At 35.1% G+C, this 16,075-nt stretch overlaps 1 protein-coding gene across 1 annotated transcript; it reads left to right on the forward strand.

Annotated features, from left to right (window-relative positions):
• Positions 1–1,617: 1,617 nt before the first annotated feature.
• LOC115214875 (glutathione S-transferase theta-1) lies at positions 1,618–15,554 on the forward strand. The gene is made up of 4 exons (XM_029783909.2): positions 1,618–1,776; positions 6,915–7,002; positions 13,648–13,798; positions 15,111–15,554. The coding sequence occupies exons 1-4, from the start codon at positions 1,662–1,664 to the stop codon at positions 15,447–15,449; spliced, it is 693 nt and encodes a 230-aa protein (XP_029639769.1). The 5' UTR covers positions 1,618–1,661; the 3' UTR covers positions 15,450–15,554.
• The last annotated feature ends 521 nt before the right edge of the window (positions 15,555–16,075 follow it).

Below are 16,075 nucleotides of genomic sequence, written 5' to 3' on the forward strand. Positions count from 1 at the left end.
GAAAATCGACTAGATTTTTAAAAAATCATAACATCTTCACGATCTTCTGGCGTGTCCTCTTTGTAATATATTTACTCACCATGTAGTTAAAGAGAATAAATTATAGAAATTAAACATTACTCATTTTACCCCATTTTAGTAATCATTTATTTGAAAATTACTGTGGGGAAAAGAGTGTCTTGGAATCCGACAGACAAAAGAATATTGATTATTAAACACAAAAAAATTATTCAAATATTTTCTTAGCAACCTCAATTACAATCAAGTCAAAGTTGAGGAAAAATTTCTTGAAAAAAAAACAAAAAAAGGACCGGCTACCTTACCATCTTGGACTCTTTCAACTTCAACAACTATGCCAACTAATGTTTACACCTAAAAATGATGCAACAGTACAAAATAATAATGCAATATTTGCAATGTAATTATTTCAAGACCCGTTGAGGCAAGTGAGGATCAGAATCGAAATCGATCAATGGAAATTGCAGATGTGTTACCAGTGCCTGTGGCATGTAAGAGAACCTTCCGTTTCGCGACCGTTGCCAGCACCGCCCCGTTTCGTGTCCGTTGCCAGCCTCGCCTGGCCCTCGTGCCGGTGGCACATAAAAAGCACCATCCGTTCATGGCCGTTTGCCAGCTCTGTCTGGCACCTGTGCGGGTGGCACGTAAAAAGCACCCACTACACTCTCGGAGTGGTTGGCGTTAGGAAGGGCATCCAGCTGTAGAAACACTGCCAGATTTGACTGGGCCTGATGAAGCCTTCTGGCTTCACAGACCCCAGTAGAACCGTCCAACCCATGCTAGCATAGAAAACGGACGCTAAACGATGATGATGATGATGATGATGATGAGGTAGGGAGAAAATAACAAATCAGAAGTTACTCATTTTGCCTGGTTACTAATTTTATCCCATCCCCTATATGTAAAATGGTAAAATCATGTCCTCTAAAAAAAAATAAATTGCTTTTTTCTTTCATGAAATATTCTACAAACACTTTCAGATAATATAGATAACGATCATGTCAGAATTTGATATCAAAAAAAAAAAAAAAAAGGAAGAAAGAAAAAAATGTGGGTGCCTAAGTATGTTGAGATGGTATTACCTACACAAGTGCACCCCACGACTTTGTTTCCTCATAACTTACTGAAAAACATATTTTTAAATGAAATTACAGAAAAACATACTTTTTAATAAAATTTCCATAATTTGATAGAAAGAAAGAAATTGGTGGGTTCGAACACACACATATCGACAATTCTTTTCAGAATTTCATGTTTCATTTTGTAGATATATGTAATGTGTCCGTATTATGCGCACTCATTAATTTAATTTAATTAATTGATTTGTTTTTCACTTTAAATTGCGATATAATCGGTATCTGCACACTCTAAAAGATATTACAAGAAAATTTTATTGTAAAAAAAAAAATCCACATTTTTCTGAAAGTTATGAAGAAATAAAGTTTGGAGCCGGGGCTCACTTGTGTAGGTATACTATTAGAGATCGTCCATCAGAAACTTTCAAATCCAAAGGTCGAATGCTTTCTAATTGCAACACAGAGGCATCCTTAGTGATCTGTAAATTAACCAATGAAATGTTAAAGGCGTAACTACATTGTCACTCTACTTCAAGGGAGGTCACTACCACAACATTTTCTGTTAACATGGCTAGCCTTAAAGTCTACTACGATCTTCTCTCTCAACCTTCCAGAGCTATTTACATATTTTTGAAAATTAATAACATACCTTTTATAGACAAGCCAGTTGCTTTGCGTAAAGGTCAGTGAAATCTATTATTATTTTTGTTATTATTTAGACTCAGCGCGGCTTTTTGATTAAATTAAAGGTGTGCAACTATCCAGCCTTTTTATTCTGTTATGAATCCTGCATATCAAGCGATTTTAGGGTTATTTGGCTGTTATTTCTAGCAGGTTGAGCAATGGTGTTTGCTCGATCTGCAGTTATTATTAAGCATTAGGTTAGTATTGTTCAATTTTGTTAATATTTCCTACAGAATCGTGTGCTGGACAAACTGTTTTTCCTTCTACTCCGATTTTACATTACGCCCAGGTTGCACTCATCTTCGCATGCTTCCCTAAAATTATTGGCCTTGTTTTTAAATTAGAAACAGTTATTATTATTCCGTCGAGCTCGAGTTTGCCTTCCATCCTTTGGGGTCGATAAAATAAGTGCCAGTTGAATTATTATCTAAAATTATTTCGGTAGTTTATTTGATTTTCTGTGTATATCATGTAGTAGACTTGCTCCCCACTCCCACAAATTTCAAGCCTTGAGCCTGTGATAGAAAAGATTATTTTTATTATTAAGGCGGTGAGCTAGCAGAAACGTAAGTACGTCGAGGAAAATGCTTAGCAACATTTCGTTCGTTCTTACGTTCTGGGTTCAAATTCCACCGAGGTCCACTTTGCCTGTCATCCTTCTGGGTTCGATAAAATAAGTACCAGTTAAACACTGTGGGCGATGTAACCGACTTACCCTCCTCCCCCAAAATTGCTGGCCTTGTGCCAAAATGTGAAAACATTATCAAGGCAGCGAGCTGGTGGAACCGTTAGCACGTCGGATGCATTTTTTCCAGCTTTTTATGTTCTGAGTTCAAATTCCGTGAAGGTCGACTTGGCCGTTAACCCTTTCAGAGTCGATGAAATAAGTACCAGTTGACCGCTGTGGTCGATGTAATCGACTTAACCATCTCTATAAATTATTATTGGTGATTATTGTTGATATTTTTGTATTGCATGAAAGAGAAATATATTTTCAATCAATTCTGTCAACATGTGTTGACTTGCTTATGCACAAGACAATATCGCGCTATGTAAAATTATTATCTAAAATTATTTCGGTAGTTTATTTGATTTTCTGTGTATATCATTTAACTATATTAATATCAAGACAAAAATGTTTTAAGAGTTCATTTTATCCGTCTTATTAAATTTCTGTTGCAGTTGCTTTAAAATATTTTATATATACATTAATTGATATTACTTATAATTTGTTATCTAGTGATATTTTGATCTGTAACCCATAAAGGACTGGGATTTGCACAGCACATTTTATGAAAATGAGACTACCGTGCACTCATAAAAAACAAAAAATAGTTAAAATATCTTCTTAGTATGGTGGCAAGTTTTATGCCATCTGAAAAGTCATTAGTTGAACTATTAGTTCTCTTGCATTCGGGGGAGCGGGGTATCGGAGCGTTTGAGTGACATTAGACCCCAGCAAACGCCCATAAATTAAATACATCTATTAGGGCCACGATCATGGCCTGTCAACCTGTGCTTGACGGCCAGGATTGTGGCCCGTCACAATTTATGTGTTAAATACAGGAAAACAAAAATTTTAACAACTATAATCTAAAATAACTGAAACTGGAAAAACGGCTCCTATAACATGAAAAATATGAATATAGAATTAAAGATACCAAACTAAATAATGTAACGTGTTTATTCATAATGTCTAATGTAACATGTTTATGTGCTCTCCTGACAAACTTGTATGCGCAACACTGGAGAAAAATAAATAAGTAGAAAGGTAAAATGTATCACAGTAACTAGCCTTCCTCTCCTGAGCAAGTTCTAGTCTGATGGACTACTGTGAAAGATATTCTATCTGGTCTCATGACTTGCTAGAAGTAGCAGTAAATCTCTCTCAAATTATACCCTACCATTTTTAAAAAATGTACAACTACATTGTGTACTATAGTTTAAGGTATACTAAAAGACAAGATGGTGAAGATGAATGCTTTTGATCATATATCTGTCTACTTACTTCAGGGCTGACTTGGGGCTAAATAACAATATCCTAGACTTTATCCTCACAAAGCCATCTGATTGATTGATAAAGTCTCAGTCACCAGTGCTCTTCAACTTCTAACCTGTAGAATTCTTTACCTTTTCTATTGCAACTACAGTAGTTTTTTTTTTACTTTTAGAACTATCTAGCTGCATGCCAACTCTGTCCAAGATTTCCCCTCATCATTCACACTGTTTCACCTTCACACCAGTATACACAATTCTCCTTAGAACATCAACCCAGTGAAATTCTTTTACTCCCATATATTATCCTGTAGTTGTTGACTTTCAGATATTTAAACTGAATACCAGTTGTATCAATCTCCAGATTAATGGAATGCCAGTGAAAGTGAAGGTCACAGCCCTATTCTTGCTGATTAAACATAAAAAAGATAGCATTTGACCTATAAAATGTATAAAAATATTGTATCAATAAAAAGAAAAGTTTCAAAAAAATGAAAGGAAAGACGAGCAGTTTTCTAAATTTAATCATCATAGATAAAAATTATTTCAACTTTCTAGCTCCAGTAGTTTCTCTCACATAGGAACAGGCAATCAAGCAATGAACCAAACAAACCTGGTTAAGATAGCAACACTGAATTTTATGATGGTTGAACATGGTGGATGTGGAGAAGGATGGTAATGGTGTGTGACAACCGATATTTACTTGAAAACTTATTTTATTTCTGTGTGAAATGTTGACAGTAGGTTAACTTGTGTAAAACAATTCTTATCTTACTGCAGTGACTACTCTTTTGTCTTCCTCCTCCCCCTCCTCTTTACTTTTCACTATCTCTCTCTCCTTACTTTGCTTCTTATTTCTTAATGTATTGTAACTCACTTGTTACAATCATGTTAGTGATAATTAACTTTTAGATATGAATTGCTGGGGTTAAAGAGATTATGAAACTGAGAGTTACTTTCCAAGAGCATCATTAAAAGATTAAATTCTTAAACAAGTTGATTGATATATTCAGTTTACTGCTAACATTGTGAAGGTGCATGATTCAGTAGTTAGAGCACCAAGCTTACAATCGTGAGGTTGTGAGTTCGAATTCTGGACCAGGCTGCGTGTTGTGTTCTTGAGCAAGACACTTTATTTCACGTTGCTCCAATTCACTCAGCTGTAGAAATGAGTTGCGACATCACAGGTGCCAAGCTGTATCGGCCTTTCCCTTTCCCTTGGATAACACTGGTGGCGTGGAGAGGGGAGGCCGGTATGCATGGGCGATTGCTGGTCTTCCATAAACAACCTTGCCCAGACTTGTGCCTGGGAGGGTAACTTTCTAGGTGCAATCCCACGGTCAGTCATGACCGAAAAGGGTCTCAGCATCAACTGCTAACAGTGCTTTATCAAAATAACAAACACCATTGGAAAACTAAATTAAACCAGTGCTTGACGGGTAATTATTTTATCTAACATGGAAAGATAAAAAGCAGAATTAATCTTGGTGGAATATGAACTGAGAATATAAAAAGCATAACTAAATATTGGTTTCAAATTTTAGCACAAGGCCAGTAATTTCAGGGGAGGGACTAAGTTGATTACAGCAACCTCAGCACTCAGCTGGTGCTTATTTTATCAACCCCAAAAGGATGAAAGGCGAAGTTGACCTTAGAACATAAGGATGGACAAAATACCACTCAGCATTTTGCCTGGTTTGCTAATAGTTCTGTCAGCTAGCTTCCTTAGCACAACTTAATATTGTGAGATATTTCATCTAACAATGAACTAATTCCACATTCTATACCCTTGTAATAATAATGGTTTGGGGACTTAGGCACAAAGCAAGTGATTTCTGAGGGAAGGGATAAGTTAATAACACTGACTCCAGTACTTGACTGGTATTTTAATTAAAGGGATAAAAGGCAAAGTTGGCCTTGGTAAAATTTGATTTGAACTCATAATGTAAAGAGCTAGAACAAATATTCTACGATATTTTGTCCAGTACTCTAATGATTCTATGAATTCATCACTTTTAAATTTGATGGGAGGGTCAACTGTATCCGCTCTAAAGCAAATGGCTCAGTGGTTAGAGTGTCAGGCTTCCAATCATATAGTAGCGTGTTCTATTCTAGGACCAGGCTGTGTTGTGTTTTTAAGTAAGACTCTTTACTTCACATTGCTCCAGGTCACTCAGTTGTAGAAATGAGCTGTGATGTCACTGGTACCAAGCTGTATCGGCCTTTGCCTTTCCCTTGGTTAACCTGAGTGGTGTGGAGAGGGGAGACTGGTATGCATGGGCGACTGCTAATTTTCCATAAACAACCTTACTTGGATTTGTGGCTTGGAGGATAACTTTCTTGGTGCAATCCCATGGTCATTCATGACTGAGTGGGGTCTTTACCTTTTCTTAGTACTTGACTGGTGAGTTATTTTATTGAACCTAGAAGGATTAAAGGCCAAGTTGAATTTAGTGGGATTTGAAATTAGAATGCACAGAACTGGAAGAAATACCACAAAGCATTTTATCTGACATTAATGATCCTGCAAATCCACCAGCTTTAAATTTTGTGGGAGGGTTCAAGTTAATTACATTGACTCTCATGCTAGACCAGTACTTAATTTTATTGACTGATTTGAACTCAGAATGTAAAGTCATAATTAAAGAATGAAAGGCATGTTGATAGGGTTCTCTAAATTATGATAATAAAACTCATGGCTTCCATGCTAATTCATGCTAACAATTCTGCAGGCAGTGAGCTGGAAGAATTGTTAGCAAACTGGGGTCAATTTTGACTTATGTCTTGTTGGGGTTGATAAAATAAATACCAGTTGAATACTGGGATCAAAATAATCAACTCACCCCTTCCCCCAAAATTTTGGCCTTGTGCTAAAATTTGAAATCAATAATCATGGCTTCTAATTTAAGCACAAAGCCAGTAGCTTCCAACTCATGTGAGCATGGAAAAGTGGATGTTAAAATGATGATGATGTCTATTTTTTTTTGTGCTACTCTATCAGAAACATTCTTTGTCCAAGTGTTTCAGGTTCCATTCTGAACAGGAATTTGATGTTTCATAGTTTTTTTCTGTTACTGTAAAGTTGTGCAAAGTAAAAATGTTTGTTAAATAAAGTTGATCTACGTATTTCATTAATTATAGTTGAACATAAAAATGAAGAATATACCAAAGTGAATTGTTTCCAAAAAGTTCCAGCAATTGATGATGATGGTTTTGTTCTTCGAGAAAGGTATAAATATATTATTTTTGCTTAACTCCTTATTTTTTTCAAAGTATTTTTTATTTGCTGTATTGTTTTGGGATAACACCCAAGACTTCTTGTAGTGTGTAGTTATTTCTGTAAGTGACTGTCTTTTCGTTAAGTATAGCAACAGCAAAATGTTAAACTTCTTTCTGTATCTGATAAAACACTTGTCAATTTTTCAGTGCTTCTTTTGATTTTTATATCATCTTCATCATTATTGTTATTGTCATCATCATCACTGTTGTTGTTATCATCATATAGTTCTACATACACTATGTGTTAAATAAATTGGGATATGCAACCATGAGTGTAATGCCTTTCAATCAAAAACTGATCAGTATTGAACTGGAATGAAACAACACACTTGATAACATGACATAAGCCACTGATCTGTTGCCTGACTGATTATCTAGTGCTGTGTCCTTGTCGCTAATTCTGTATTTATTTATCCTTTCATTCATTTTACAAGGTATTTTGTTATATTTATACTGGCTTTAGTCTTTGGACTGCAGGCATACTGGGATAATATGCTGAAAGGTTTCTAGATGTTTATACTGGGTCATCCCATAAATTATGTAGTTTTTTTAAATACTTTTATTGTTCTTAATTAAGGTAAACAAAGTTCTTTTTTAATCTAAAATATACTCTCCTTCATTTTCTACAATGCTTTTCCATTCGTCTGGTATACTTACAAGGCCCCTCTTCCAAAATTCATTTGTTTGTGATGAAAAAGCTTCCTCCAGTACTGTTCTGACCTTGTCTACAGAATTCATATTTTCTCTGTTTAAATGATTTTGAAGACAGCAGAATAAATGATAACCAGATGGGGTAACGTCTGGCGAATATGGTGGCTGGGGCATTGTTTCCCATTCAAACTGCTCCACCCTTTGGAATGTCATCGTCACTGTATGTGACCAAGCATTATCCTGATGGAAGAACACAGATAACAACACCTTACATGGGTGAAGACCTTTAACCTGGGATGCTGGTGTTTTCTTCTTTCCCTACCCACTGTCTTCAGTGCTTGACTTTTTTATAGAGAACCCATTTCTTATCACCAGTCACTGTTCAGTCCAAAAAAGGTTCATTCATGAGACGTGACAGCAAAGAAGAGCAATACATTCACTCTCTGAATGTGATTAGTCTTGGAAAGTTTGTGAGGAACCTATTGACCCAATTTTCTGATTTTTCCGATGGCACGCAGGTATTGATGAATGGTTGAATGACAAAATCCAAGCTTCTCTGCTAGTTCCTCAACAGTTACAGTGGAATTTTGTTCCACCAGGGTTTACAGGACATCCTCATCAAGCTCTACAGATCTTCCAAGACAAGGCTTGTGTCTTGTAGACTGTAGTTTCTGGCACAGAATTTCTGGAATGACCGTTGACTAGGGATGTCACTGATGGGTTTTTCCACCCATATCTGGGTTTTTTTGAGCAATTATAGGTTTATGGGTTTTAATTTCCAAATTTACATTAAATCTGGGTTTTTAAGTTAGTTTTGGCTGCAAACTTATCTTTTATATATCATCTATAATCATCTTACATAATCAATTTATCGATACAAATATTATATGTGACATAATTAGCGATCGTACGCATTCATTATTTGTTTATACTTGTATCATACCAGACAACGACAAGTTACAACACGTTGGTGGCTGCTTGTATACTTGTCTTAAACTCTGACACCGCCAGATTTCGATTGTTACTCGTGATTTAAAATTTGTGTAACAACATTTTAAGTGAGTGTTTTTGTTTTGTAACCCTTTGCGAAGTAATGGCAGACAATAGTGTGTACAAAAAGAGGAAGTGGTACACTCAAACTTTCACGAAGTCGTGGTTGGAGGATGCTGAACTCAAAGATTCGGTTATGGCAAGATGATAAAAATCTTGACACTTGCTACGTTGTGTTGAAAATGCTAACAAACCAATGCTGTTAGTTCGTAAAATCACCGCCAAACACAAGAAAGCTTTTGGTTGTGCGAAATCTACTATTAAAGTAAATCTGTTTATTGTTAGGAAAACAGATGATATATTAAATGAAAAATTGTTAAGGCAGGCTTGCTACTAACAGGTTATGTTGCTGAACATCACGTACCTTTCGTCCATATAAATCATTTAGCTGAAATTTGTAAAAAGCCCTTTCCCGATAGTGAAATAGCTAAAGATCTACAAATGAAAAACGACAAAATTAACATACATTACGAACGAAATGAAATCTTAGAAATTCTCAAGAAACAAGTTTTCATTATTAATAAATGAGAGTAGACATCTCAGTGACACAAATCTTAGCAATAGTTGTTCACTTTTTTGATGAACAATCGCTTAATGTCAAGGATGCTCTTCTGGATGCAAATGTAGTAGAAAATCAGGGTTTGTATGATGCTGTCAAGTCTACGCTTACAAAAGATGTATCTATGAGCAAACATATTTGGATTTGCCAGCGATAATTGCTCAACAATGATGGGTAACAAGAGCGGGTTTCAAAAGTTATTGAGAAACGATATTCCAACTGTATTTACAACAGGCTGTGTTTGCCATTCATTTGCACTTTGTTCAAGTCATGCAGTGAAGGTGTTACCTTCGTATCTCGAGTCCTTTTTAAAAGACTTCTTACTTTTCTCGAAGTAGCAAACGTCAAAATGACTTCAATATGATACAGTGTTGTTGGTACAAACGAAAACAAGATTCCAAAGCTTTCGCAAGCTGTCACGTGAAACTGTAATTAACGTTATAATAGAACAGTGGGATGCTCTTGTACTTTATTTTCAGTCAGAGGCTAAAGTAGAAAAAGTGGACGGAGCAAAAAGGATCTATGAAACAATGATTAACAAAGGGACGGAGAACATGCTGCTCTTACTTTATATATTAAAGAAAGTAAATACTCTTAATGTCGAGTTTCAATCGGAATACTTTTGACTGCATCTGTGGCATAGACTCGTATTCAGTGACTATAAAAGTATCCTTAGTTGCTTTTATAAAAGAGGATGTTTTAGCTGTATCTAAATTATTAGATATTGATCTTAATAACACAACAAATCACAAACATATGAGTGATATTTACCTCGGTGGACTTGCAATGAGATATCTCGAACAAAACCCTATCGTTGGTGACTCAGCTAGATTCAAAACTGATTGCAAAAAATTTTCAGTAGAATTATGCTCTCAAATAAAAATGTGCTTTCCACTCGAAGAAACTGGAGTGTTCGGCCTCTTAGAAGTACTTGATCCAAAAGTAGCGTGCGATCTCTCTAACTCTCCAGAAAACACTTGATGAAATAGATGATGGGTGGAGATTATTTTGGCAATATAAAGATATTCTTGTTTCCTCAAAAAGCATCCCTGAATTTTGGTATTCCATACGCAATCTTAAAGACATGTTTGACCACTGTAAATTTGAGAAGCTGTCACAATTCATGACTAATTTAACGGTGTTACCTCATTCATTAGTGTGCGTGGAGCACATATTTTCCCAAGTAAATTGCACAAAGACAAAGTTCACTAATTGGCAGAAACGATCACTGATCGTCTACTCACTAAACAAGCAATTACAAGAAAGGGAGCGTCATGCATTTCTTTGGAGCCAAACGCTAAACTTATTAAAGATGTAGAGGATGGGTCTTGTCATCGTAGAAAATGAGTCTATCACCATTGAAGGAGTGACTGAAGATAATGTGGATATGTATGAAATTGACAATTAGTTGCCATATGATATAAAGTACGTATTAAATTCTGTATTCATTTTGTCATATATTTTATCATTAAATTACCAATTATATACCTATTTTCTAGCATCTGGGTGTTTTATTTGATGAGTGGCAACCCTGCTGTTGCCATGGCTTATGCTTATAGTGCATTAATATTCCTCGCACTTTCCATTGCTTTGTTGCCTTTATTGAACTCATAAAGCAAACTATACCGAATATGCTCTTTTGTCACTTCCAATATAGCTTTGAAAAAATAACTGCTAAAATCGAACTGCACTCTTCAAAACTTGCACAAAGAATAAGGACAACGTAAAATTACTACCTGCTTTTATAGCAAGTTAATGCAGGTAGTTTATCCCCTTCTGACTTTAATTCATGCAATGGAGAAAACCGTATTGTTTATGGGATGACCCAATATAAATCCCTGCATTTATCCATTTGCTAAAATGATTAGTCACTGAATGAAGGGAGTTAACTCCCTTCTGTAAATTTACGTGCCTAACATCTGTATATATATATATAAGGCAGGATGTGTGCGTGTATATGTGATTGTAGTTTATACATATCCACAAATTAGCACGCATGTTGCTCAAATTTTAGGAGGACATTTGTTACGAACATAGCTGTATTTTCGTCAAATTATTTTCCCCCAAGGCACCCGCGAATAGCGGTAAATGATTTTGAGTCATAACTTCAATTTTCACAGTGGAGAAATCCACTGTAATGACGCCATTATTGTTGACAAGACATAAGTTAAGTCCCCTTCTAGCGACCGTGTAAAGAGAGGTAGGGAGAGAGAGAGAGAGATAACAGATTAAAAAAATTTCTTTTTAGTGAGTGATTGACAGACAAAAACAGACAGACAGGTATTGTTATGTATGTATGTATGTGTGAATGGCTTCAGTCACACACACACTCATACGAGCATTTATGCGTACAAAACAGATGCATGCAATGTGTGTGTTGACCGTGTATATATATATATATATATATATAAAGCTGAAGTTGTCTGTGTATGGCAGGTTTGGTAGCCTTCAACTAACACTATCTCTTCCAAGACCCTGCTGCACAAGTTGACCAAAATTGAGAGTATGATAGAAGAAGGCTTGCTCTTCCTTCCATAGAAGAAAAAATTCAAATCAGACCATGTTAACACCAAAAATTATTTACATCAGAAAGGTGCTTTTTTTCTATGAAAATCCCTATTTTTTACAATTTTTTTCCTGTTGTGTCACCATTTTTCGGTGTATTTCAACCAGAAAAGTGTTCACTTAAAGAGAATAACAAGCTACATGTTGCAAAATTTTTACTTTTCAAAAATTCCAAATATAAAGGGTCGAAACAAACCCGAGCAACGCAGAGCGATACTGCCAGTACACGGCTAATAATACACACACAGAAATGTACATACATACACATCATTATCATCATCATCACCACCAAAACCACCTATGTTCACTTCTGTATGCTGTCATGGGTTGAACAGGTCTCAACATCTCATCATCTGGTACACAGCAAAATACAAAACTGCCATCTTCTATATGTATGATTTTTACAGCAGGATGTTCTTTCCTCCACCAACCACATTACAGCATAAACTTCGAGCATAAAAATATTTTATTATGCCACTGTATTAAAAATGTTGCCCCCCAACAAGACTGAAGCAAACTCTGTCCTTTATCTCCTCTATTCCTTGTTTTTTTTTTATAGTTGGATACCCTTCTTACTGTCTCTCATTTTATGACATGAACTGGTTATATTCTATTGTATCACTAGCACTAAAGACATTGTCTCCGACAAGTGTCCCCTCTACTTTATATTGCCTCTATTTGCTCCAACCTATCATTAACCATCATATATAATTGCAGTTTTAATTCAGAGTTAACACTCTGGCTTGTGGCAGAATCCCCATATCCTCCATGTGATTAGGGCAGAGCTCTTTCCATATTCTGTTGGGATTGTGCAAATTATCCAGCTTTTTTTATAACTTGCCTTTACTACTTTGGTGGGAATTAGGGTCTGTGTTTATTCTTGCTTGTAAGGAAAATGGGTATATTGTTGTTTCAGTAATGAAACAGAGAAAAGCTTTTACAAGAGTAGTTAGCACTTTTGGATAAAAACATAGTATGGATATTACATGTATGGTGATGCAAACAAGAGAAATATGAGTTCTGTGGGTAGGCACTTTTAATATTTAGTGGAAGCAACAGAGTGACTCAAGGGTCGAGAGTTTCATGCATTGGCTTATCAGTTTCATAAGTGCCTCCCGTAAATCCTTGAGTATAATCTGCATTTTTTTGCCAAAATTTAAAGGTCAAAATCCCTAGTGCGTACTATATACGAGGTTAAAAACGAAAATTATTTTCAAAGCAATGTCAGAGACTATTTGCTGTCCAGCAATGTTTATTCCGACGCATTTTGTGATGTTGGGCGTGAAAATACCTTAAGGTAAGCTTGAAAGCAATGAGGTTGTAAAAGAATCATCCATAACTTGCAATAACTGACATTTATTAAATGTTATTACTGTTATTTCTTTATTTTCTGCAAACAAAATGCACAAAAAAGCTACATGTTTGCATTATGTTATATATACAATAATAATAAAGGACGTTACTGTATACAGTTTTACAAACCAAGGATGTTATATAGACCTCCTTGACTCAAGATAGAGAAGGGGTGCGTATTATACACAAGGTTTAGGCTTTTCAGTGGTACAGCCCCCTAAAAATCCCCTGTGTATTATACTCAAGGGCAGACTATACTTGAGGATTTACGGTATGCATTAAATTCTTGGCTCTTGAATCATTCTATTGTTTCTACTAAATATTAATAAAAATGTAGTATGGATATTAGATATAAGAAAATGTCTCTGTTACCGCAATAGTTTAACTTTTGCCTGATTTTTATTGTTTCTTTTTCAGTGTGGCCATTTTAAAGTACCTTACGATCAAAAATAATCTAGCTGACCATTGGTACCCAAAAGATTTCCATACTCAGTTGCGTGTTGATGAATACCTCCACTGGCAACATTTTAACACACGCCTCAATGCTGCTATGGTGTTTCGGAATCTGGTATGATGTTTTACTACTTTTAAAAAACAAAATTTTAAAACCTACAAAACTAAATGATATTTGTACTGTATGTTAAGTATGATCATTCTGGTACTAGATTTTATAGACACTTGAGAAATAAAAGGCAAAGTTGACTTTAACCATGGCAGAATTTGAACTCAGAATGTAATGAGTTGGGAAAAGTATTGCTACGCATTTTCTCTGATGCTCTAACTATTCTGCTAGCTTACCTCTTTTAATAATTGTTTCTAATTTAGGCTTAAATCCAGTAATTTTGTAGAGAAGGGGGCCAGTCATGTCAGTACTTGACTAGTTCTTATTTTGATCTTTGCAGTACTTGAACTTAAAAATTAAAGAGCCAGACCAAATATCTCAAGACATCTGTTTAATGATAATGATAATGATAATAATAATAATAATAATAATAATAATAATCCTTCCTACTAAAGGCGCCAAGCTTGAAATTTTGGGAGAGGAATAGCTGATTGCTTCAACCCTAGTACTTGACTGGTACTTAATTTATTGACCCTGAAAGGATGAAAGACAAAGTCGACCTTGCTGGAATTTGAACTCAGACATAAAGACAGATGAAATGCCACTAAGCATTTTGCCCAGTGTGCTAACGATTCTGCAAGCTTGCCACTTTTGTTGATAATAATGGTTTCAAATTTCGCTACAAGTGCAGCAATTTTGGGGAGGGAATGAGTCAATTACTCTGACCCCAGTGTTCAATTATACTAATTTTTTCAACTCTAAAAGGATGAAAGGCAAAGCTGACCTCAGTGGAATCTAAACTCAGAATGTAATAACGGGCAAAATACCGCTAAGCATTTCATCCAGTGTGCTAACAGTTCTACCAGTTTGTCACCTTCTCAATGATAATAATAATAATAATGTCTCTGATAAAAGTACAAGGCCAGCAATTTTTTGAGGAGTGGGGTTAAATTGATATCATCAACACCAGTACTTGATTGTTACTTTATTTACAGTGGGATGAAAGGCAGAGTCGATCTTGGCAGGGCTTGAATTCAGGATGTAAAGAGGTAGAATGAATACTGCAAAGCATTTTTTCAATACTTTAGTGATTCTGCCAGCTCTCCACCTTACTATTCATAATGTTTTCATATATGGGAGAATTATCTCAACTCTGTAGAAGTGGTGAAATAGGAAGTTGCGTGTGCACACACACACAGACTTTTACACACATATGCACATGCAGAACTACATTCATGCACATACATACACAAGCACATGTGTGTATCAGTTACTTTCAAATCAATTTGTAAATAATTTCAATCTATTTTTCTTGCAGCTGCTGGAACCCCAGCTGACAGGGAAACCAATTTCCTGGAAAAGAGTCGAGTTTTTTAAAAATGAATTGGCAACAACTGTTGAACACTTAGACAAAGCTTTTCTCCAAGACGGACCATATTTAGCTGGTCAGAAAAAAATATCAATCTGTGATATTCTTGGTGCTTGTGAACTGATGCAGCTCAATGCTGTTCATGAAGAAGCTTGTTATGAAAGTAACAGTAATGTTAACTCTTGGATGCAACGAGTGAAGAAAGATTTGTCCCCGCATTTTGATGAAGCTCACAAAATTGTTTATAGAGCAAGAGAAGTATTTGGTGAATCTAAAAGTAAGCTATAAATGGTAATAGGAATGTATGTTGCTGTCTTATTCAGTAGTTCCTAAACTATTTTTTAAAATCTGTACCTTGCTTTGGAGCAAATAAAAATATCAAAGAAATATCAATAAAAGTTATATTCATATATAAAATTGTATTCTTCGATTTGAAGAAAGTTACTGAGAACTTATTTTTCATTAAATTAAGATGCTTTCCAAACAAAGAAAATGTCTTGATTTAAAAAAAATTTTTTTGCAAAACATCTTGATTTAAAAAACAAAAAAAATCAAGACTTTATATATAAAATTTCAGTTTAATTTTTAAATATAATTTTTTATTATTCTTGTGGTACACCTATCTACATCTTGCAGCACCTAAGGGTACAATATTCACTGATTCAAAATCTAATCGCCATCAAAATAAATACAATCATTTCAATCCCTTAAAACAATAATGTTTAAAAATAAAATGCATATAATATAAAGAATGTATGTATATACACACATGCATATACTCAAGTCATGCCATAACTTGCATTATGATCTGTAATTAAAAATATTAATTTCTGCAATGGTGTTCTCAATGCTAAATAGTTGTCAATATTAAATGTGTTTGCAAGGTGGCAAACTGGCAGAATCATTAGCATGTT

Source organism: Octopus sinensis, linkage group LG1, assembly GCF_006345805.1.
Source record: "Octopus sinensis linkage group LG1, ASM634580v1, whole genome shotgun sequence".
In the NCBI taxonomy this organism is placed as follows: Eukaryota; Metazoa; Mollusca; class Cephalopoda; order Octopoda; family Octopodidae; genus Octopus; species Octopus sinensis.